The sequence below is a fragment of the Oryx dammah genome, unplaced genomic scaffold, assembly GCF_014754425.2.
Source record: "Oryx dammah isolate SB20612 unplaced genomic scaffold, SCBI_Odam_1.1 HiC_scaffold_28, whole genome shotgun sequence".
Taxonomy (NCBI): Eukaryota; Metazoa; Chordata; class Mammalia; order Artiodactyla; family Bovidae; genus Oryx; species Oryx dammah.
The window spans coordinates 47,760,651-47,786,391 of record NW_024070212.1 but is presented as its reverse complement, the minus strand read 5'-3'; the positions used below and the strand labels follow the sequence as shown (position 1 = coordinate 47,786,391).

At 42.4% G+C, this 25,741-nt stretch overlaps 1 protein-coding gene across 1 annotated transcript in view; it reads right to left on the bottom strand.

The window, feature by feature from the left end:
* Positions 1-20,807, bottom strand: part of ABCA4 (ATP binding cassette subfamily A member 4) — a 167,772-nt gene extending 146,965 nt beyond the window's left edge. The window contains exons 1-2 of the mRNA XM_040231916.1: positions 20,736-20,807; positions 20,516-20,604 (exon numbers count right to left, since the gene is read on the bottom strand). Coding sequence (XP_040087850.1) covers positions 20,516-20,604; positions 20,736-20,807 — 161 coding nt within the window. The remainder of the gene's footprint in view (positions 1-20,515; positions 20,605-20,735) is intronic.
* Between the last annotated feature and the right edge of the window lie 4,934 nt (positions 20,808-25,741).

Sequence of the window (25,741 nt, the reverse complement as noted above, 5' to 3'; positions counted from 1 at the left end):
TGCAGAGCACGGGTTTAACCATGCAGGAAGCTATCGCAGATTTTAATCCAGTGGCTGCCAAGAGGGGTAAATTCACTCTGGCAGTAGGGAGGGAGTTGGGGGGAAATAGAGGGCCTGAGCAAAGGCAGCAGGTAATAAATAGTAGAGGGACTGGAGTGAGAATAGGAAGGCGACACAGACGGCTGGGTGGCTAATTGGAAGCGGGTGAGGAAGAGGAGGGAGAAGTCTGTTAGAGTAACTAAAGTTTAGGGCTTGGCTGGCTGTATAGTGAAGTTGGTGTTGCCTGTAACTGGGAGGAGAATGCCAGAGGAGGGCCTAGGGAAGTAGGAGGAAGTGGGAGAGAAGATGGGCTCAGATTTGACATATTGACTTTGAGGTCCCTATGACCTCCCTATCTGACTGGAGGTATTCAGCAGGCTGTTCTGAGATGGAGACATAGATTTGGGACTCATCAGCATATAAACAGAAGATTAAGCCCTGGGAGTGATTAAGTAGATTCCCCAGGGAGGATAAACTTGGAGAGCGTGTGGAATTGCTGTGGGGAGCTACAGCTGGTGAAGAAATATGCCTCCTTTCAAATTGCCAAAGGGAAGAAGTTGTAGTCATCAGATACCTGCTATGTAAATTGTGTCTTGTCACAGTATACAAATATTCTGTTTTTCATTGAGTTACAATAGAAAATGTTAAACTTTGAGCACTTTGTTAAACTCAACTGATGATACTGCAGTGGCATTATTCCCATGTAACTGATGTTCTTGTCTACACAAATGTTTGTTGATGTTGACACTATTTTTATTGTGGCAAAATATATGTAACATAAAATTTATCATTTTAACCATTTTTAAGTGTATAGGTCAGTAGTGCCAGGTACATTTATATTGTTGTCCAACCATTACCACTATACACTTACAGAAGTTTTTCATCTTACCAAACTGAAATTCTATCCTCATTAAACAATAACACTTTTCCCTCCTCCCCTGCCAAGCACCATTCTATTTTCCGTGTTTATGAATTTCACTGCTATAGGTACCCATATAAGTAAAAAATAGTGTTTGTCCTTTTTGTCTGGCTTATTTCACTTAGCATAATCTTTAAGGTTCATCCATGTTGTAGCATTATGTTAGAATTTCTTCTCAAGGCAAAATAATATTTCATTGCTCTTTGATCCACAGTAATTTGTGCTGTTTCCACATTTTGGCTATTGTGAATAATGTTGCAGTGAACATAGGCGCACAAATATCTGTTCAAGTCTCTGCCTTCAGTTTTTTTGGATGAGTACCCAGGAGTGGAATTGCTAGATCAAATGGTAAATCTACATTTAATTTTCTTAAAAATGACTATTTTCCATAAGAGCTGCATCATTTTACATTCCATCTGTAGTGCACAAGAGTTTCAATTTTTCCGTATTCTCACCACCACTTACTATTTTCTGCTTTGTTTTATAATAGCCATTCTGCGCCTGTGTGCTAAGTCGCCTCAGTCGTGTCTGATTCTGTGCAGCCCTATGGACTGCAGCCCGCTAGGTTCCTCTGTCCATGGGATTCTCCAGGCAAATATACGGGAGTGAGTTGACATGCCCTCCTGCAGAGGATCTTCCCGACTCAGGGACTGAACCCAAGTCTCTGACGTCTGCATCGGCAGGCAGGTTCTTTAACAATAGCACCACGTGAGAAGCCCAGTAGCCATCCTAGAGGGTATGAAATGGTAGCCTGTGATTTGACTTGTATTTTCCTAACGACTGGTGAAGTTGAGGACACTTACTCTTTAAATATTATAGCTATTTTTAAGTGTAATTCCCCCACCTTACTCCTTGCAGGTAACTATAGTTGTTTAAAAATTATGTCAAAATAAATCCTATGTTCTCAGTTTTCTCAAATGCTTCTGAGAATATGCTTAGTTAATCAAGAATGGTGCTAATAACTTCACATTTTATTCTTATAGTTATCACTAATAACACTAATTGACTGGGGGTAAATCTAGAATTGATGTAAATGTAGGGAATGCAATGGTTTCATGCTAGGACCGTACATGAGGATTGGGAATTGTGTGTGGTTTGGGAATTGTGAAGTTAAGTGATAGACTATATCAACCTATATTTATCTTCAGAAGTACAGAAGACAAATGATGAAGTTTAAAGATATCATTTCTGAGGGTTGAAATGCAGTGTCATCAAGAAAGAAACATTCTATTACTTGTACCAGTTATTCTGCAAAAATTCTGTAGCAGAGAAAAGTAACTTATAATTTTAAGAAGTTTCTTGTTGGAGAAAGTACTCAGGAAGATATGTAAGCTAAATGAATTAGAAACACTGTAGTGTTAGAGTGGAGATAAATTTGATAATGAACTAATATCAATCGATAACAACAGTTCATTTGAAACAAGCTGAAGAAAATAGAATGTTCCCCTAATCCATCATTGGACACATATTTCTTTGAAAACAGTGATTACAGGTGGGGTGGGAAGCAGTATGAATCTATGTCATAAGCATAAAGACAGTTTTGAGACATCACAGTGTAAGACAAAAGGGAAAATATTTTGCTTTCTAACATTGAGTTTATCCCTACCAGATTTAAAACTAAACAATTGGCAGTTAAATTCTCCAACTTCTTCAGTTGTAATGAATAAAATCTCCTCAACTTATTCAATAATATTTGATAAGGTAATAGTGTAGTGTGTGGTGCTGTGCTCAGTCAACTCAGTCCAGCCTGACTCTGCAGACTGCAGCCCACCAGACTCCTGTGTTCATGGGATTCTCCAGGCAAGAATGCTGGAGTGGGTTGCCATGCCCTTCTCCAGGGGATCTTCCTGACCCAGGGATTGAACCTGTGTTCGCTTAACTCTCCTGCATTGGCAGGTGGGTTCTTTACTGCCAGTGCCGCCTGTGAAGCCCCAATAGTGCAATAAATGAATACAATTCAGTTTATGTAATTTTCTCCAAAAAAAATTATCCAAACCTGGGTAGGAGCTGCCAACAGATTGGCTGCCTGACTCACAGACTTGTTCTTTTCCGGGGGCGACCCCAATGTCAAGGAAAGGGTCTATAGTAGACTAGGAAATACTGTGGGTCTGTGGTCAGAGCTGATTGGCCACAAGTGGTTTTCTGGCCTTAGTTGGGTCAACCAGAGCCTAGTCACAGAATGTTTTATTGTGGACCTGAAAGAAGCTTGAGTTTATCATTACGGAAGTACAGAAGTTGGTAGAGAAATCAGAGGCCATGCTAGGTCATTAGGTCCAGCTTGTACTTTGTGCAGGTGAAAAGTGGAGTGAGTGAAATCTCACTTCCTTTTACTGACCAAACCATGGGCCCTGGTATAGCGTTGTATCCAAGAAAAACGTGGGCATTTTTCAATTCATGAAGATGCCTCTTCTCACCAAACTATGCAACTGTGGAGCTCTCTCTGCCTTCTAATTTGTTCAAAAGTGCTATAGGGTGTGGGTTCAATCCCTGGCTTGGGAAGATCCCATGGAGAAGCTAATGGCAACCCACTCCAGTATTCTTGCCTGGAGAATCCCATGGAGAGAGGAGCCTGGCAGGCTATACAGTCCATGGGGTCACAGAGTCCGACACAACTGAGAGGCTCTGTGGGCATGCGCATGCACACACACATGCCAGGGACTGGCAGTGGCCTCAAGGCTGTGTTCCCCACTACGAAGAGAAATCTATCTGCAGGGAGAGGGAATGACAGGAATGCGCAGGAGAGATTGAGGCTGAGAGCAGCAGTCTCAGCTGCAGCTGTGGCCCTGCTTCCAGCTGTCCCCGGGACACAGCTGCTCTCCTGTTTTTCTTCCAGGCAATTTAGCTGTAAGACACCCCAGTCCTTCCAATAAAATCCACTTTGCCTAACTTAGCTCAAGTTTGGCGTCTATCACTTGCAACCAAAAAACTCCTGACTAATGTGAGTTATCATAATCAAGGAGAGGCTATCACCTGGACAACTGACATAGGGCAAAAATTGATTTGCAGCCTGTGAGATGTATCTGAATGAAGTACCTAGGTAGATACATAATTACAATATTAATATAGCAGAAAACTCAACAGAATTGCAGCAAAGTTTAAAGAAGAACTACTATCAGAGTTCCAAAGAATAGCAAGGAGAGAGAAGAAAGCACTGGGATGAACCAGAGGGATGGTACGGGGAGGGAGGGAGGAGGAGGGGTTCAGGATGGAGAACACATGTACACCCATGGCGGATTCATGTTGATGTATGGCAAAACCAATACAATATTGTAAAGTAATTAGCCTCCAATTAAAATAAATAAATCTAAATTATATATGCTACTACTGCTGCTAAGTTGCTTCAGTCGCGTCCAACTCTGTGCAACCCCATAGATGGCAGCCCACCAGGCTCCTCCATCCATGGGACCTTCCCAGCAAGAGTACTGGAGTGGGTTGCCATTGCCTTCTCCGCTAAATTATATATATATATATACACACACGTATATATATGTATATGTATATGTATATATATAAGAAAGCCTTCATCAGCAGTCAATGCAAAGAAATAAGAGGAAAACAATAGAATGGGAAAGACTAGAGATCTCTTCAAGAAAATTAGAGATACCAAGGGAACATTTCATGCAAAGATGGGCTCAATGAAGGACAGAAATGGTAGGGACCTAACAGAAGCAGAAGATATTAAGAAAAGGTGGCAAGAATACACAGAAGAACTGTACAAAAAAGACCTTCACGACCCAGATAATCATGATGGTGTGATCACTCACCTAGAGTCAGACATCCTGGAATGTGAAATCAAGTGGGCCTTAGGAAGCATCACTATGAACAAAGCTAGTGGAGGTGATGGAATTCCAGTGGAGCTGTTTCAAATCCTGAAAGATGACGCTGTGAAAGTGCTGCACTCAATATGCCAGCAAATTTGGAAAACTCAGCAGTGGCCACAGGACTGGAAAAGGTCTGTTTTCATTCCAATCCCAAAGAAAGACAATGCCAAAGAATGCTCAAACTACCGCACAGTTGCACTCATCTCACATGCTAGTAAAGGAATGCTCAAAATTCTCCAAGACAGGCTTCAGCAATATGTGAACTGTGAACTTTTAGATGTTCAAGCTGATTTTAGAAAAGGCAGAGGAACCAGAGATCAAATTGCCAACATCTGCTGGATCATCGAAAAAGCAAGAGAGTTCCAGAAAAGCATCTATTTCTGCTTTATTGACTATGCCAAAGCCTCTGACGGTGTGGATCTCAATAATCTGTGGAAAATTCTTCAAGAGATGGGAATACCAGACCACTTGACCTGCCTCTTGAGAAACCTATATGCAGGTCAGGAAGCAACAGTTAGAACTGGACATGGAACAACAGACTGGTTCCAAATAGGAAAAGGAGTCCGTCAAGGCTATATATTGTCACCCCACTTATTTAACTTCTATGCAGAGTACATCATGAGAAGCGCTGGGCTGGAAGAAGCACAAGCTGGAATCAATATTGCCGGAAGAAATATCAATAATCTCAGATATGCAGATGACACCACCCTTATGGCAGAAAGTGAAGAGGAACTAAAGAGCCTCTTGATGAACGTGAAAGAGGAGAGTGAAAAAGTTGGCTTAAAGCTCAACATTCAGAAAACTAAGATCATAGCATCCGTTCCCATCACTTCATGGCAAATAGATGGGGAAACCGTGGCTGACTTTATTTTTCTGGGCTCCAAAATCATTGCAGATGGTGATTGCAGTCATGAAATTAAAAGACGCTTACTCCTGGAAGGAAAGTTATGACCAACCTAGACAGCATATTGAAAAGCAGAGACATTACTTTGCCAACAAAGGTCCGTCTAGTCAAGGTTATGGTTTTTCTAGTGGTCATGTATGGATGTGAGAGTTGGACTGTGAAGAAAGCTGAGTGCAGAAGAATTGATGCTTTTGAACTGTGGTGTTGGAGAAGACTCTTGAGAGTCCCTTGGACTGCAAGGAGATCCAACCAGTCCATCCTAAAGAAGATCAGTCCTGGGTGTTCATTGGAAGGACTGATGTTGAAGCTGAAACTCCAATACTTTGGCCACCTGATGCGAAGAGCTGACTCATTTGAAAAGACCCTGATGCGGGGAAAGATTAAGGGCAGGAGGAGAAGGGGACAACAGAGGGTGAAGTTGTTGGATGGCATCACCGACTCGATGGACATGAGTTTGGGTGAACTCCGGGAGTTGGTGATGGACAGGGAGGCCTGGAGTGCTGTGCTTCATGGGGTCGCAAGGAGTCGGACACGACTGAGCGACTGAACTAAACTGAACTGAACTGACACTGTCATCAGGATCTTTTAGGAAAGCAAAGGAATTCCAAAATATTGAACACTGTCAGTTCCTCTTCTATTAGGAAAAGGTTGACAATTTTTAAAAACATGCTAAGCAGTGTGCAGGCATAAGAAGTGGGAAGATGTGTGGCAGGTTCATAGCACATCAGCCATTGTGAATTCTTAGCTGGGACTATACTTTCATAGATGATCTAAACTGAAAATTATGTCAACTGATTCTTTACATATTATACTTTGGTGGCCAGTGAATCAAGTGTGATATTTATATTTGTTTCCAATTTTGAGCCAGCTTTTTGTTTAACATTTATTTACTGTTCACTGTCACAAGAATTCTTTCTAAAGAGCCTCAAAGGGAAACTGTAAACACATTTTTTTCTTTGTTTTTAAAAGTAGAAGCAATACCACATAGTTTATCATCAGAGGGAAACGATGACTATTTCCAAACCATTTGGCACAGAGTAAAAAATTTCTTCAGAAAATAATCTCTACATGTCTTATATTTGAAGGATAAAAATACTAAATCATGAAATTTGGGGTAGTGAGAAAAATCATGAGTTTTTTTTCTACCTCCTGGCACCCCACTCCAGTACTCTTGCCTGGAAAATCCCATGGTGGAGGAGCCTGGTAGGCTGCAGTCCATGGGGTCGCGAAGAGTCGGACACGACTGAGTGACTTCACTTTCACTTTTCACTTTCATGCATTGGAGAAGGCAATGGCAACCCACTCCCGTGTTCTTGCCTGGAGAATCCCAGGGACGGGGAAGCCTGATGGGCTGCCATCTATGGGGTCGCACAGAGTTGGACACGACTGAAGCAACTTAGCAGCAGCAGCAGCAGCAGCAGGATAGTATAAAATTAATATCTTTTCTATGGATTGCTAATTATACTACTAGATTTGAACTGACATGTTTTTTGAGAATGGTTATACCAAAATAAAAATAATTTCTGAACTATCAAGTAAAGCAGTAGCAAAATACATTAAAAATTCCTTTATAGACTTATTGCAAGTATAATCCCAGAACTTTGGTTTTACCTAAAGTACCTACAGCTCAGTTTCCTCTATGAATTGATCTTGACTCTTACTTGACATGGTCTTATCAGTGAGCCTTGTGACTTGGAGCTGTCACATGTTGCTTTGACTTGATTACTGCAGCAAGACTGGCATGCTCATTGTCTACTGTACCTTGCTAGAACATTTACACTGTGTCATCAAGAGGTCCAAGCCCTGCTAATGTTTGTGGAGTAGAAGCTAATGACCAAAATAAGAGAATGTAAACTTTCAGTGGTACTCTGAAATCAATGGCCCTATATGCTGAAAAACAAATTTTCTAAATTAATCTCTCCTATGAGAATCTTGCACATTATCTATGTGCCTAGTTGCTCCTTCGTGTCTGACTCTTTTCGACCCCATGAAGCCTGCCAGGCTCCTCTATCCATAGAATTCTCCAGACAAGAATACTGGAGTGGGTAGCCATTCCCTTCTTCAGATGATCTTCTCGATCAAACCCGGGTCTGCTGCATTGCGGGCAGGTTCTTTACCATCTGAGCTAACAGGGAAGCCCTTGCACATTACCTGGCACTACTTTAATCTTTGGTATAAGAATTTTGGAATTCAGGTTGTTGTTGGGCTAACTTGAAGATGCTAAATTTAAACTTTTGAAAATTGTAATTGAAAAAAGTTATGTGAAATACTTCTAGCAGCTTCTTTCTTATTTAGTGAGAGGGACACTGGCTTTCATGTCTGAGCCATCTTTGCTCATCTGCCCCTCAAATATTCCAGAGCTTCTCTGGGGGACAAGGGAGAAGGAGAGGTTTGGGATGGAAATCTAGAGAATTCACCATTTAAAAGCAGGTACATGAGTGTTTTGCTGTTATCATGCCTTCTAATAGCAAAACCTTGGAAATTCACCAAACAGCCATCACAGAAGAATGGATAAATGAATTGTGGTGTGTTCTCCAGTCAAAGCTCATACAGCAATGAGTGGGAACAAAGTACATCCAGAAAATGATAGCTAATTCTCCCATATACACATGATAAGTGAAAGAAGCCAGATACAAAGCATTCATAGTTCACATTTACATGAAATTCAAGCCCAGGCAAAACTCATGCCTGATTTTCAAAATCAGGAGGGTGGCTACTCTTTGCAGGGACAAGTTGGCTGCATGGCAGCTGCAAAGGTGATTGTCACCGTTTCTGGGGGCACTGGAAACAGTGTTTTGATCTGGGTGCTAGTGGTGCTAGTTATTTTGGTGTGTTCAGTTTGTGGAAATTATTAGCCTGTAAACTTAGGACTTGTACACCTCTCTATGTGTATATTATACTTCAATAATAATTGTTTCTTAAAAAGCAGGTGAAGAAAGAGAATCCAGCAAAGGCACTTGAGCAGGATTAGCTAGAGGTGATGGGAAAAGGTCTGGAAAAAGTGATACCCTGGAAGCCATGGAAACAGGATGTTTTCAGGAGGAGGAATTGGTTCAAAGTGCCAAATGGCTCAAGAAAGGAGGTTGAGTAGAATGAAGACTGAAAGCTGTCTATTGGGTAGGATGACTGGCCTCTGAGAGAACAATCTTACAGAAGGTAGCCACCAGACAGCAGAGCACTGAGGCGTGAGACACACGGACGGACATCAGGTCAGACAGGTTTTCTTTCCCTGAAGACAGGAGAGATTTGACCCTGTTAATATGTGGGGGAAAGAGTATTTTGAAAGGAAGATGCTAAAACTAGTGGGGATGATTAATGTGGCCCCAAGGAAGGGGAGGAAGTAGAATTAGCCTTGGGCAGGGGAGGGACACCTTGCATCCCACAGTCATTGTGGGAAGGATCTTTTTTTTTTTTCTCCAATTCTTCTATTTTTTTAAAATTTTAATTGAAGGCTAATTACTTTACAATATTGTGGTGGGTTTTGCCATACACAAGGAGCAGGAGCAGATTCACTTAAGAGAGTGGAGGCCAGGAGCTAAGGGACCTAGTGGTTCCTGTCTTAAACGTGGCAAAGGAAAAATAAGAGGATTAAATGAGATAATGTGAAAATACCTTGTGAACTGAATGAGCAACAAACATGCAGGTTTATTTCTCATCTTTCTTTTGTCCTCCTTTGAGCTTTGTTAAGCCAAGTGCATGTTGAGCCATTTATAAAGGGTGAGTAACGGAGCTGCAGTGTGTAGAGCTCTTAGGGTGGAAATTATTCACTGAGCCCCCCTCCCCCAAACACACTTGTCACTATATTCACCTAATGAATTGGCAAGTCACAGGGAGGGTCTTGTTATTAATTCAACTTTACGGTTTGAACCGATAACCAGCACCAACTGAAGTGTTTTCTGGAGATTTCTTTCCCAGTCACAGTTACTTCTGCTCTGGGAGGGCAAGACCCTATGAAAGGTCAGCTGTCCCTGAGAAAACAAGATCTGAGTTCCTAGGTCTCACCTCTACCTCAAGGCATGCTCCACAAGACCATGTGGACTTGCATATCGCCCTCCTCTCTTTCCTGGATGCCCAGTCCCAGCCTTGTTTGTAGAGTCGGTCTGAATTTCTTCTTTCTTCAGCCTGACTGGCATCTTCATTTCCATCAAAGGCAGACCAATTTGGGGAAATTATCATATGGAAATTGAAGCTCTGGAAATGTATCCATGTCAGCTATCTTGGTCTGGTATCTTTGGAAAGTCTTTGAGGACTCTTGGAGGTGGGGGAGGCGGGTAGCCCACTCGCCCCAGTATAAAGGACTCTGTTCTAACAGAATAAGTAAAACTAAATCAAGCTGTTATCAAAAATGAGGAGGCAGGTTGCTATTCCAAGCACATTCTATGCACTCACTTCAAAAGCTGTTTAGAGTTGTGCTGACTTGACATTCAGAAAACCCACAAGAGCCCAGAGATTTCACATTTTCTGGGAATTAAGTACAAAATACTTGTCAGATAACAGAGTTTTAGGGGATGCTGAGGAGTGTTTCATAGCAGACCATTAGTCTGGGATGTTATCACATGGGCCTCAGTAGAGGTTTGAGCTGCTGGCTGTGGGCAGAGTCTGATAACACCTGAGTAACCTCACTCCCAGGGCCAGACCCGCCAATCTGCAATCTCAGGGCACCATGAGCTCAGCTTCCAGAACCAGACATTCCGAAGGACTCCAGCTAGAGGCAAGCAGCACAACCAAGGGGTAAGCTTAAAGAACAGAGGAAAAGAGGTATTTCAGTGCCAAAAATAACTGAGACTCAGGGACCCAGACTAATTCAGAACAAGTTCTTTGTGGTGATCCATTTAGTGAGACAAATAATAGCAGCAATTTGAGTGCCCATGTGTAAGATATATCTTTCTTATAACACCAAGGAAGGCTTGGTGCCCCTCCTTGGGAATTTGCTGTTGGGAGGTTAACAAGTTAAGTCTCTGCAGACTCTGCCGAGAGGTCTGCATAACTCAACAATGGGCAACTCACCACAGGCGAACCAAGAGGAAGGGCTTGCTCCAATTTACCTGCCAAGTGGCAAAACCATGCAACAGCCAACAACGATGTCAGCTTTCCAGTAACCGTTTGACCTTGAGCATAGAAAAACAGGAGGAAAACGGAGACTATTGAACACTTAGGCAGCGTTCTATGAGGTGGTGGAAGTGGCGTGGGAAAATATTTCACATGATTCTTGCCTGCTCAGCCTGACAAAGAAAGCTTGTGGTTTGCTGTCAGATTCCTTCAGCTAAATTTGTCAAAGGGAGAAAAACCTCTGTCGGGTGAGGGAAATCTCGCTCTTCAGCTCCATATCACCCCCTGCCTTCATGATTCACAGCACTCAGGGGCCCCCGGCCCTCCGTCTCCCCTGCTCTTTGCATCTGTTGGGGCAGGCAGATGGGGAAAGATCCACACGCAGAGCTGCGAGTTGTGTGCCAGCCTTCGCCCCTGCTTTGGATTCGTTTCCAGCTCAGTCCCAGCGGGAATGTGGCTTAGTCATTTTATCTAACACAGAGAGCCGAGGCAGTGATGGGGTCCCAGCATTTCCCCAACAGTCTCCTGGGAATCCTCATGAGTGCTGTGGAAGCATTTCCATCTCCATCGCTTAATTAAATTCTGATTCTCTTTTCTCCTTAATGAAATTAAATGATTTTCGAAGTGCTACTCTTTGATATCAATCAATAAAGATTTGAGTACAAGGACTGTGGTATGGGGAAAAGTCCCTGTCTTTGGAACCAGAGAGACCCTGGTTTGGATGTCAGACTGCCCTTAGCTGTGTGACTGCTAGTAAGAGAAAATGTCTCTATTAGACCAGGAACTTCTCAGGAAAATACATGAAGGGATTTTTCTTTTCTTAATAAATGATGCTTCTTTATTTTAATCGCTATTCAAGTAACTAGATTATATTTGGAGAAAAATCCAACATGGTCCACTTAAGTCCCTTAATATAGAAGACAATGTTGCTTTCTTTTGAGGTCACATCAGGTCAATACTGGTTTCTCAACAAGCCTGGAGAAGCCATCCTAAATGAAAGCCCTGTCATCAAAGGCTTGCAAAACAAGCCTTGCAGTAGAAGAGTTGTCACTAGCTTTTAACCTTTAGCAGTTAAGATGCAGCTGCTGCTGCTGCTAAGTTGCTTCAGTCGTGTCCGACTCTGAGTGATCACATAGACGGCAGCCCACCAGGCTCCCCCGTCCCTGGGATTCTCCAGGCAAGAACACTGGAGTGGGTTGCCATTTCTTTCTCCAATGCATGAAAGTGAAAAGTGAAAGTGAAGTCGCTCAGTCATCTTTGCGACCCCATGGACTAAAGCCTACCAGGCTCCTCCACCCATGGGATTTTCCAGGCAAGAGTCCTGGGGTGGGTTGCCATTGCCTTCTCTGTAAGATGCAGCTAGGGCCTGGCAAATATTCAAGGCCTGAACTGAGCAATCAGTCCCAGTAGGACTGTTACAGACCTTTCCAGAGCACTTACGCTTTCTTTCTGAAGTATGTTTATGATACTAAGAGTAAATTCTCATTTTTCATAGTAGAGACTCATGCCCTGTGTAGAGGTGCACCCATGGTTTGAATCCTGCGTAATGTAGGGTGAAAAGTGTATTTTTTGGAGAAGGAATAAAACAATACTTTGGCTCAAACTGCCTTCCTTATGGGGCAAGTACATTCAACCAGAGTAGGGAAGGTGGGAGTATGGGGTGAGCTTTGGAGAGAATGTCAACAGAGCTCTTTACTGTTATTATTACTGTTGTTGAAGACAAGAGATCAGTAGAGATCAGCCGGAGATAGCTCCAACAAGCTCCTCTGACAAGACTTCGTTTTCAAATAGAGTACTGTCATCAGTGCTTCCTAAAATCTTTTGCCTTCTACTTTTGCCATGTTTGCTGGATCTGTGTAATACCTGTACTTCATTATATTTAATTCATTTTAAATTGATTCACTTTTTATACTTAGCTGAATTCTCAAAAGTAATTTGAGACATCACAATATTTTTCTATTTTTCTATTCTATATTGTTCTAGTAAACAGAACTATTAAAATACATTTTCAAGTACCTCTTGAAATAATCTTGCGTCCCACCAGTAGGCACACGATACTTTGAAAGCCACTTTTTTAGATAATCAGACTATGGTATACTGAGGCACCATTCTGTGAGGTGATGGACATGGCGTGGGAAATAGAAGGAGTGACTACTGCAGGCGATTAATGGTTCCTTTTTTCTTTTTTTCTACATTACTTACCAAACCTTCTCTCAATCTCTTACTGGTTGAGAAACTCTTAACAACACTCTCCTCATGGTTGACAGGAGCCAGGTATAAAGGAGGAGTGTGTGTTTGTGTGTGTGTGTGTGTGTGTGTGTGCCTGTGTCTAAGCTACGCTCATCATCATGTACCAATTTCAAAAACAGGACTGTAAGTCAAGATCAGCTTGTCACAGAGACAAGACTTCTGTTCCAATTCAGTGGAAAACAGTGTGGTTTCCATTCTCTTCAAGATTTTGGTAGTTAAAGACACATGTTTTAGGGTCAGATATACTTGGGTTAAAAAGTCTATTTCTCTGCTTATTAGATATATGCCCCTGGAAAATTTTTTTAAATTTTGATCAGTTTCATTATCTCTAAAGTGGGCATAATAATACCTATTGGTGTAGGGCTGCTGTCTACAGTGGCTGGGGAGAATGCCTACATATTGGGGCTATGGCTCAGTCTGATGGTATAAAGGGAAGAGTTTGTTATCACTATGCTCAGACTAAAGAAAACATTAGATGATGGCTATTATTATTACTTTGGTAAGAAATGCCTACTGTTGATGCATTCGCTACCTAATATTTTGAAATGAAAGGTGATATAATTGAACTTTTCAAACGGAGGTCATCTTCATACTTATAAACATAAATCTGTGATAATAGGTATCTTCATTCAAATACTCACTATTTCCCCTCTAAATGCAAGAACAGTACACTGACCCCTCTCTTCCCTTATTACTGTGACCAAGTAACCACGGCCAACCCCTCCAAATACCTTCACAGCAACAAAGAGGCTTTACATTTTTATAGGGCTGAAAATGTACATTAACTCAAGTATACCAACTCACCTATCCTTCACAACTGCCTTGTCATGCAGATATTATTCTCAATTCACAGATGAGGCAACACTCTCAAAGGAGTTGAATGACCTGCCAATGTCACACCGTGTGTAAATAGAAAAGTTGGGATGGAAACACAGGACTTCTCATTCTTTCCTGCCATATGAGTCTCTGACAAAGCAGGAAATAACTACATGGTTGAATCTTCCTTTGACTTATATCTCCTCTTGCTGGTAGATAATGTCATTGTGTGTGTGTTAGTCGTTGGGTCCAACTCTTTGGGATCCATAAACTGTAGCCCACCAGGCTCTTCTCTCCATGGATTCTCCAGGCAAGCATACTGGAGTGGGTTGCCATGCCCTTCTCCAGGGGATCTTCCTGACTCAGGGACTGAACCTGGGTCTCCTGAATTGCAGGCAGATTCTTTACCATCTGAGCCACCAGGGAAGCCCAACAAAATGTCATAAGCTTCTGCATAAAGTTACCCAATGCCTCAATGAGTGCCTTTTCAATTGATACCAATGCAGTTAGCAGTTATTACTCTCCATCCGAGATGCCACTGGCCTGTTGCAGTTTTATCCCTTTTATTTAAACAGGGAAATCAGGCAGCTGGAATTGAACATTTTCTAGCAGCTGGAATTGAACATTTTCTAAAAAGGAAAACTGAGTCATCTGTTTTTCAGTGATTTCCATCCTAACCTCCTCCTGTCTGGCTAGATGGCAAATAGCTTCCAGATCGTTTAGTGACTCAGCTACAGGTTGGCAACTTGTCTGGGATTCCAATTCAGTTTCAGGATGTTAATTTCCTATTTCCTCCCTGTTTCAGAAAGTATCACAATAGACTTTAATTACTGCTGTGGGCATTCAAAGAAAGGAAAAAAACGGTTTCGTTTTACAAACTGTTGTGCCCTTTCAATTCCGAAGAGGAGATCTTCGACTGAGAACCTGCAGGTCAATGTATCACCCAGTCATCTTTTAAAAAGGTCAGATAACCCTCTTCAATGGGCTCTAGGGCCCAGATGTCACACACATTCTCGAGAAAAAAGAAAGGAAAACAAAAATAGAGAGCAAGGGAGAACGGAGGAAAATAACTAGAAAAGTTGAGGGCAGAGAGAAGGGGCACACGCTAACCTCAGGTCCCTCTCACAGTCCCTAAACCCCAAATAGGGAAAATCCCAGTGGTACTCAAACAGTTGGAATGCATCATTATACTTTTTTTTCTCTCCTCTCCAACCACAAAGGCTTCATAGTCTAAATTATCATCATTACAACTGAGTACTTTTGCAACATGGTTTACCAACTGCTGCTGCACTTTAGAGAACTGCTATTGGGTTACTTAGCAGTGTTCTCTCTTGATTAGATTATGAATTATATCTGCAGTTGTTTTAGTAGTGTCGGTATTCTATTTTCATTAGGATTAAAGGGTAGGATTTGTAAAAACATTCCCAACTGCTTTGGTGAGACAGTTTAATTCACTAGACTTGAAAACATTGGCTTCAAGACTGAATTTCAACTAGGAATAAATATCTCCAAGGGGCATATAAATTCTTTGGTATACAAATACATTTGTTAAAAAAACAAATTAAAACAAAAAACAGTTTAATACCTGCCTAGCACAGGAAAACTCCCATGATGGCTTAGGCTGTTAAGCCCTTGCACAAGTTACCTTCAGACACTGGAAAGAGAAAAAAACAAGAAAACAAACAGCACAATCCAATCCTTCTATAGGTGTCACACCCCCTGCATCAGAATCAATAGCTGTTAAACATCCACATTCACAGCCTTGGTGGCTAAGCCACTTCATCAGAATCTCTGGGGGTGAGGCCCAGGAATCTGTATGTTTATCAAGGTTTCCAGGTGATTCTGAGTCACCTCACCTTTGAGGAACAACCTAGAGAACAGAAAGATGGGCAGCCTTTCACTGGGGTGCCAGGGTCTGCCTTCAGACACTGTCATCCAAGTCTTATTAATTCTCATGACTAGGATTCCTACAAACCAATTGCTGTTGTAGGAACTACTTAAAAGTGGAATTAGTTTATACTAAGAAAATGTAATACTGACTTCCAATCACATGCAAATCTTTGGGAATGTTATAACTCAGCTCTGGGATCTTTTATTTGAAGTTCTTCTTTGAACACATGGTTGTTTACTCATTTTTAATTCAAAGAAAAGGACTCCATAAAGACTGTTTATGACAACAAAGGCATATTCTTTCCACAAACTCAGACTGCTGGCAACCAGAATCTCCTCGCAAAAAAAAAATTTTTTTTTAATTACAAAAGGTTAGGTCTGTCCAGGTGAAATCAATAATTTGGTTGGCTCAAATGACACAACTCAAGTGCAGTTATGGCTTTGTCAGTATTTTATTTACTTGGAATCATTGTACTTGCTTGACTTACTTAATTGATATTATGACTGTCAGTTAGCTTTCAAGTGAAGCTCCACGTCGAACCAGTTCACCAATTACATAAATATCACCAGCAAAGTCCATTAACAATTTTCAGGACATAAAAATAGAATCTGGATAATAAAGTCTAATCCCTTTCTTCCCTTTGTACTTGGTCTAGTCTCACTTGCTCATGGGGTACTGCATGCAGAGGATTGCAGAGGCTTTGGAGGTTCACAGGAGGATGACTGACTGATCTTTGAGTATACCCTGATGGGGTAGAACAGTGGCAGCCTTCAGCCAAATTCAAAGCAACTCAGCCCAGCAACCCAACACTTCAATATGGTACACACGGTGTAGCTCCCAGAGTAATCTGGACTATGCCCCGCTTGCAGGGATCATAATATGAAATCATTGGGGAGTGCAGATTGAAACCTCACACCTGTCTGTCTACCGCCTCTGGCTGGTCTTTCATGATATCAGAAGCCCAGGGACAAAGGGAACCTGAGGATGAGAGGGAGCCATGGCAGTCTTGTTGCTGCTTTGCCTGCAATGCTGTCCTCTTGACTTCCCTACAAGGCAATAGTGGCTGCCCTAGGGCTTTCTGCTTCTTTGCCAAACTCTGGGGATCAACAGTAGCATTCTCCATTATCACTTTTGGTTTGGTTAAGCAAAGTGGCCAGCCCTGTGAGCCAAGAGGTGAGACTGGAAAAGGAAGTAGGCAACAAGGACCACCTGCTAACTCAGAATGAGGCCACTCAATCCAATGCTCAAATGTGAGTGTCCCAAGGTAGGTATGGGACTGTGACTTGACCTCTTCCAGGCAGCGCTAGTTTCTCTGAAGTGGGCGGGTGAGCATGTGAGCCACTTGCAGAACCAGGAATCCCAAGATCAGGAAGCTCTGTGAGCTACTGGCAAGAACAGGGAACACCCTGTTTAACTGACCAGGGCTTCATTAGACCATGCCAATCGGGCTGTAATACCCCCATTCTCCCTTAGGGCTGTCAGTGAAGCAACTGAGAAAATGCACCCAGTAGTCCCTAATCCCTATGCCCTGCTGGTCACTCTACTGTCCACCAGAACCTGGTATTATGTAGTAGATTTAAAAGATGCCTTCTTCTGCACTCCATTAGCCCCGGAGTTGCAAGCCATTAGCAGCCTTACCCCTTCTAAAACTAGAAAACAGCTTTGGGGTTTCCTGGAGATGGCCAGGTTTTGCCACATTTGGATCCTTAAGTATGATCTAGGCCTCTATATGAAAAGTTGAAAGATGATGATCCCTTTGAATGGAATTCAGAAAGCAAAAAGGGCCCTTCAAGAATTGAAAAAACAATTATTTCGGACCCATGCCCTGGCCCTCCCATATTTAGCTAATCATTTTGACCTTTACACTCATGAGAGAAGGGCTGTACCAGCTACTTGTGTAGTTGCTAAGTTGTATCCAATTTTTGCAGCACCGTGGACTGTAGCCCCCCAGGCTCCTTTGTCCATGGAATTTCCCCGGCAAGAATACTGGAGCAGATTGGCATTTCCTTCTCCAGACGATCTTCCCAACCCAGGGATTGAACTTGCATCTACTGCATTGGCAGGCAGATTCTTTACCACCGAGCTCACCAGGGAAGCCCAGTAGCAGCTAAAGGAGGCTGAAAAGTTGAGGTTTGGTCAGCCAGTCACTATATGGACTCCACACCAGGTTCAGGCCTTAGTATGTTCTAATGGAACAGAATGGCTATTCCTCAGAAGATAGATACAAATTCATGTTGGACTTTTAAACAGTCCAATGGCTGCCATAAATACCTGTTACATGCTAAATCCTGCCACTCTGCTCTCTCTGGAGCATGACTCTATAAAAAAACCTACTCGTCACTCTAACCTAAGAAGTGAGCCTCTCCCAGTGCCAAAGAGGAATGGTTCACAGGTGGGAGCAGTTTCACTGGAGAGGAAAAAGCTGGTGGGATACACAGTAACTTCCCAGATCCGCGTCATAGAAACAAGACGCCTACCCCTGGGACTTCTGCCCCAAAAGCTGAGCTGATAGCCCTCACCTGAGCCCTAGAGCTCAGGACAGGGATGACCTTAGATGTTTACACAGATTCCCAATATGCATCTGGCATCCTACATGGACACAGGGCTGTTTGGAAAGAAATAGGGTATACTTACTGTGGAGAATAAACAGGTGAAACATGGCTTAAGCATATTGAAGCTCTTGGAAGCACTATGCTGCTGTTGCTGTTAAGGTGCTCAGTCGTGTCAGACTGTGTACAACCCCATGGATTACAGCCTGCCAGGCTCCTGTATCCATAGGATTCTCCAGGTAAGAATACTGGATTGGGTTGCCATTTCCTTCTCCAGGGGATCTTCCCAACCTAGGGATCAACCCAGGTCTCCTGCTTGGCTGGCGGATTCTTTACCACTGAGCCACTTGTGCTCAGTGGAATACATAGTAACTACTATGGAAGCAGTATAGATTCCCCAAAAGTTGGCAGTGAAAGAAGGATGGGGAGGAGTCACCAAAAGAGGGATGGAGAGGTAATTAGGGGAAACAAAAGGTAGACACAACTGCCAAAAGGGTGGGCCCTAGAACCAGCAACTTGGCAATTTCTCCTCATACCCAGCAGGCCAGATCCATCCTATTACTCCCCAGTCTACACAAAGCAAGAATTTGACATCTGAAGCGGGGCTTCAGTGGAGATCTAGGAGACCATGGGTGATTAGTTAATGAACATGGGCAACATTTCTTTCCCCAAAGTGCAACTTGTCAAGCCATCTGGGAGACTCATCAAGGAACTCACTATGGGAGGCAAGCCCTTTATAACTGGTTAGTTGAGGTCATGGTAACTCCTGGCATGAAAAGTATTATCAGTCAAATAGTTGAGATTTGTCCCACCTGTGCAATGAACAACCTCAAAATCAGACTCCTCAGAGGCCTCCAGATAAGGTCCATTCAGACCAGGGGAACATATCCTGGAGAAGACTGGTAGATTGATTTCACTGTCATGCCAAGACATGTCACTGCTATTGCCAACTACCAGAAAATTTCAGATTTCTCTTGGTACTGTGTGCATGTGCTAAGTCGCTTCGGTTGTGTCTGACTCTTTGCGACACCATGGATTGTAGCCTGCCAGGTGTCCAAGGGATTCTGTCCAAGGGATTCTCCAGGCAAGAATACTGGAGTGGGTTGCCACGCCCTCCTCCAGAGGATCTTCCTGACCCAGGGGTCGAACCTGTGTTTCTTATGTCTCTGGCCTTGGTACGTGGGTTCTTTACCACTAGCGCCACATTTTCTGGTGCTAGTAGACACATTTTCTGGGTGGATACAAGTATTCTGTGCTAGAACCAAAATGGCAGCTGAAATGGCTAAGGCATTACTAAAAGAAATAATCCCCAAGCTTGGGTTCCCAATATCCCTCCAAAGCAGTAATGGTCTAGCATTTGTGTCTCAAGTGATGAAGGGGATTATGAGTGCCCTGGGCATAAAAATGGACCTTGCTCTCAGTCTGGAGACCCCAACTGTCAGGTAAAGTAGAGATTCAATTAGAGTTTGACAAGAGCCTCAGCCAGACTAGGTCAGGAGACTCAAGAAAATTGCATTAAGCTGCTTCTGATAGCCCTGCTCTGCATGTGGTTAGCATCAAGGAATAAGTTAAAGTGAAGTCCGTGTGAACTCACATATGGTAGGCCCATTCCCCAAGCTTGAAAGAAGGGACACCTTAACTCTCTTATCCCCTTAACCTCCTTAGTTGAAACAGAGCAACTGAAGTGTGCCCTCCAGGTAGGAGAAACCATGAAAGCTCTCATGGTATATGGTAACCAGGTGCTACCCGCACCTGACCAGGAAACTGCTGCTGCTGCTGCTAAGTCGCTTCAGTCGTGTCTGACTGTGTGACCCCATAGACAGCAGCCCGCCAGGCTCCCCCGCCCCTGGGATTCTTCAGGCAAGAACACTGGAGTGGGTTGCCATTTCCTTCTCCAATGCATGAAAGTGAAAAGTGAAAGTGAAGTTGCTCAGTCGTGTCCGACTCTTCGCAACCCCACAGACTGCAGCCCACCAGGCTCCTCCATCCATGGGATTTTCCAGGCAAGAGTACTGGAGTGGGGTGCCATTGCCTTCTCCGGACCAGCCAACTGGGTTTATCTAAAAACCTGAAAAACCAGAAGCTCACAAGATCAGCTCAGTCCTATGTGGAACAGATCCTGCTTGGTGATCCTAACCACCCATTCTGCCCTGGAGTTGCAGGGATCACTCTGTGGATACATCGCACTCAGGTGAAGAGGGCCCGCAAACCCAAACCTCCAGAGACACAACCTGGGGCAATGAACCTCCTTGACTACTCATGGAACTTCTCTCTGACCTGAAGTTTCTCTTCTGGAAAACAAGAAAATTTGACTTGGGGAGATTCAGGCCACAGCAGTGAGCCTTGGCATCAGAGCCCACTTTTGCCTATGGGTAAAAGACCCAGACACCTTCACTTTCAGGAAAAAATGACATGTGACCGTTATTCTTATTGTCTTAAATTGTCTGGTGCCCTTTGTCTCTAAAAGATTAGACAACTGGTGATTGCTCAGAGATACCAACATCAGGACTGACGTCTGGTGACAGTAGAGTGTAGCTGGGGAGAAGTTCTGCTCCTCCAACTGGGTCATGATGCCCAAAGCAGCAGAAAGTGGTTACAGAAGATGGGCCCGCCTCTCAGCACCCCTCGCAAGTGAGGAGCAGGACAAACGGCAGAGCCGGGACTTGTCACGGCAAAATCCATTAACAATTTTCAGAAAATAAAAATAGAACCTGGGTAATAAAATCTAACCTTTTGTTTTCTCTTTGTGCTCCGTCTACTTTCACTTGCTCTTCGGGTACTGCATGCGGAGTCCCGCTTCAGGCCAGTGTTCCAAGTACAAAATGGCTACGTCAGACACAGCGCTGCAGGTATGTGCACGTGACACCTCAATTCAAGATGGCGGTGGCCGCTGCCGGCGGGTGCGGAGACCCTGTGCCCGGCACTGCGACGGTCTGGAGTGCGTGCCGCGAGCAGCACGCCTGCGCCGGAACAGCAGGAACTCCCAGCGGTCCCCCTCTGCCCCGCACCACCACCAGCCCCGCGCCACGGAGAGGCCTATAAAGCAGCAGTGCCCACGGTCTTTCTGGAGAGCGTATACACTAGAGTGAGACCTTGCACCTCTCCAGTCTTTGATAAAAGCTTGGGACGTCACTGGTGTCCTGGCTAGGACAGTAGGCTTCCAACGCAGGGGGTGAAGTTTGATCCCTTGTCAGGGAACTAGATTCCACGTGCTTCAACTAAGAGTTTGCGTGCCACAACTGAAAAAGATCCTGCACACTGCAACTAAAGTTCCCACTTGCAGCAAGAAAGAAATGGCATGCCACAAGTAAGGCATGACACAACCACCATAGCCAAATCAATATTTTTAAAAAGAAGAAGGAGAACAAAGCTTTCCTTTGCTTCCAAACTGAACTCGGTCTCCTTCTATTGGTATGAGTGACCCAGGGCAGGAAGACCCTTGTTGGGACCTGACTCAAAAGGGTTTGTATCATAAGCAGTTTTTGAGGGTTGTCTATGGGTCAGTTAGTTCTTCCCTGGTGGCTCAGATGGTAAAATGTCTGTCTGCAATGCAGGAGACCCGGGTTCAATCCCTGGGTTGGGAAGATCCCCTGGAGAAGGAAATGGCACCCCACTCCAGTATTCTTGCCTGGAGAATCCCATGGGCAGAGGAGCCTGGTGGGCTACAGTCCACAGGGTTGCAAAGAGTCGGACACGACTGAGCGACTTCACTTCACTTCACTTCATGGGTCAGTTATGCTGGGTGCAATGGATGGAATTAGGCATAATATTAAAACCAGTGCCTCCCAACTCTTACCTATATGTCAGAATTACCTATAATACTTTTAAAAAATACTGAAGTATGGGGCCCACCCAACATCTACTGATTCATCAGGAGCGATATCCTTGCGACAGAATGTATAAACCTCCCAGGTGATCTTAATGAAGAGCCAAGGTTGAAAGCTGTGGTGTTAAAAATCCTACTATCCAAGAATTTTATTCTACAATAGGTAATATTGATGTAAATACATCTGTTATAGGACAAGTAGTAAGGATACCTATTAGACAAAAGACAATAGCAGTAGATAGCATCAAGTCCAACGTAGAAACAAATATATAGATGGAAGGATAAATGCGATATTGTCAGAGGTTAGGGAAAGCACAGAGATTTCTCTGGGCACGTTCTGTTACATCTGGTTGACGGGAGGAATAATACACTCTGCTGTTGTTACTGCTTTTTGTGTGTGTGTGAATTTCAAATTAAAGGTTTATAGTCAGAAAAAGTGCTTCTAGTTTAAAAGGCAATGCTTTAATATCTTCAGACGTATTTGAAGTTGTATTAAAATTACATAAAAGGTATACCAAGAGTGTATACAATTTGTATTGAAATTATATTATTTTTATATTTTAAGGTAGAACTGCAAATAACTAATTTCTGCATAAGACTACATATTTTGTCCACAAAAAAGTGAAAGACTAGAGCAATATGCTGTGAACCTATATGAACATATATTACATCCATGTTTAAGTGAATTCTAGGCAGTTGTATAGCAAGTGAAAAGAAATCAAAGGTTTGCAGTCTGGCTAATGAGAGGTTCTCTGAAGGGCATTCTGTGGAATGCATTTCTCTTGGCAGTTGCTCTAGTGGATCCAATTCAGTTCTAAGCAGATTTCTTTAATCCTTAGCTCTAACTGGGTCAGCATCATCTGATTTTAAGTATTATTAAAGTGGACATATGCACAATGATTATTGAAATAGCTGCAACAACCTTGCCTGGAAAGTTGGTTTTTCTTTGAAAATGCTCAAAAGACCCTATTCACATAAATTGAAAATTTCAGGTAGGACCACTATTATTACAGGGGAGGGAACAAAGCCAAGGTGGTCCTCACATGATAAAAATACTAAAAATTCCATTGAGTTTTTTTTAATAGGCTGCTGAGAAAAAATTGCTTAATTAGCTTATCATAGTCTGTTTTGGTTTAGGAAGATTTCGTTGGCGGATTTGAGGACATCTGCTTGAGAATTTTTCAGAAAATCCAAATAAAACAGTCAGTTTTGTGTTTATTCCTCGGTAGAAGCCATTATCAACAGCTGTGTCAGTGATACTAGTTCAATATAGATGTTAGGTGTTCTTCATTAAGTTAGGATTTTATTACACTCAACAGTTTTACCAGTCTCTTATTATTTGCAGTTTGTCAGTGATTCTCTTTGAGGTTTTAGGTTTAGGATAATGTTTCATCTACAGATAGTGATCATTTTATCTTGTCGTTTCCAACCTTTTTCCCTCTACATTCCTTCTCTTGCTTAATTGTACTAGCCAATATTTCAAGTACAATATTATATAGTAGTTAAATAATAGTAGTGATGGGGATTTTTGCTATGTTTTTCTATATCAGGATGCCTCTGGTATTGTTCATCCACAAAGTATAATGCATATTGATATTTTAGGCTGCTACCCCACTTCATCCCTAGATAAAGTAATATTAATAATTTTTAAATTACAGAACCATCCATGCATTCCTGGAGTAAAGTCCAGTACTTACAAATATAAGAAGCATTATACCTAATATAGTCATGGTACCATTTCTCAAGCAAGTGAACTAACGAAGAAAGAATTTAATTCCATTTGCTTTTGAGATCTCAAAATAGAGAATTCATCACAGGAAACACTCGTTATCCATCTCTGTATTCATTGCCCAAATGCACACCATAAGAAACATTTCCAAATGTCTGCCCATCTTTGTAACTGAGTCTTCTAGTAATAAAGCCAGATTAAACTAGAGTTCACCACCTCCTCAGACACTCTCCTTTACACTGGCATAGTACACTAGTAGCTACCAGGACTTGTGGTAGTCAGTAGGCTTATAAACTCAGCACTATTATTGTCTTTTTCCATCAGTCAGATATCTCTGCCCATTTGTAATAAATCACTTTCCAAACTAGTGACTTCCACAATAGAAATAGCAACATCTTCTCTTGTTAAATGGCTTCAGAAGCTGGAAAGTGCCTATAAGCTGAGGATTATAAATAGAATGAGATACTTGAGACCCCTGAAGCAGGACTTCCTGACTCACCTCAATGTATGTAGGTTGGTAAGTGTTGGGGAATGGAAAAGGGAGATGAACCAAGAAGGAAGAAAGGACAGTAGGAAACGATACTCCCAAGGAGGTTTGCCAGTGAGGACAAACGAAGACGTCAGTTCACCAGGTAATTCCATTATATTCTCTGACTGGGTTGTCTCAACATAGTTAAAAGACATGTAAAGGTATTTTGAAGTGCATAAATACTAACACCTATTATTTAATGGTAAGATGAAGAGTCCTGATTTTGTAATCTGACAGTTCAGTGTGTGAGTCCTTGCTCTGTCGATTACTGGTTGTGTGATCCTGGACAAGTGTCTTAATTAAGCCTTCATGCCCTCGTATGTAAAACAGGCATAATACACCAACATATTTTTTAAGCTTATGTGGATGAAATGAGATGATGTGTGTAGAGTACCTAACAGGGCCTGACATGTTGAAGGCTCAATAAGTTGTTACTGTTGTTCAGTCACTAAATCATGTCCAACTCTTTGTGACCCCATGAACTGCTGCACGCCAGCCTTCCCTGTCCTTCGCTATCTCCCTAAGTTTGCTCAAACTTGTGTCCATTGAGTCAGTAATGCCATAGTTACCATGATTTCTTTTAGGTTTCCATAAACAATACAATGCTTTTATATTTCAAGCACTAAGGACTAAAAACAAAGTTATTAAGGCAAAGAGAGTGGACTATTTATTTTCCCTCTATTTCTTAATGCCATTCAGTACTATAATACAACTTGCCATGAAATTTATTTTATCTCATAACCAAAAGAAGTATGATTCAAAATGTTGAAAACCATGTGAGTGGCTCAGACTTGAATAAAGTGTAAGAGATCACAATTTCAGGGGAGCCATGAGTCCTTGAAATAGGTTACAAATAATGAGTTTACATATATATGAGATATATACATCTATATAAATCAGCTATAACAAGGTCATATAAAACATTTGCTATGTGTAGATATAATATGCATGTACTAATATGGACATTTAGGCTATCTTGGCCAGTCTTATATTCTATTTTGGACACATTAGTCAAAACGCAGAAGAGGGAATTCCTGTACGTAAAACACTTATTGTAATAGCAAGTGTAATATTTAGCGCACCATCTGACTCATCAAATACAGAGGTCAGCAAATTTTTTTCTATAAAGGGACAGACGGTAAATATTTTTGGTTTTGCAGGCCGTAGGGTCTGTGCTCCAACTACTCAACTCTGAAGGAAAGCAGCCACAGACACTGTGTAAATGAATGGACATGACTGGGTCCCAATAAGATTTTATTAACAAAAATATGTGGCAAGTCAGATGTGGTCTGAACTAAGCCATATATCATATTCTAAATAACTTGACTTGCTCAACTAATCAGAAGCAAGCTTAAATTAACCTGATCTCTATACTAGTTAACAATCTGTGCACTGTTCACATATGAAAAAATAAAATTA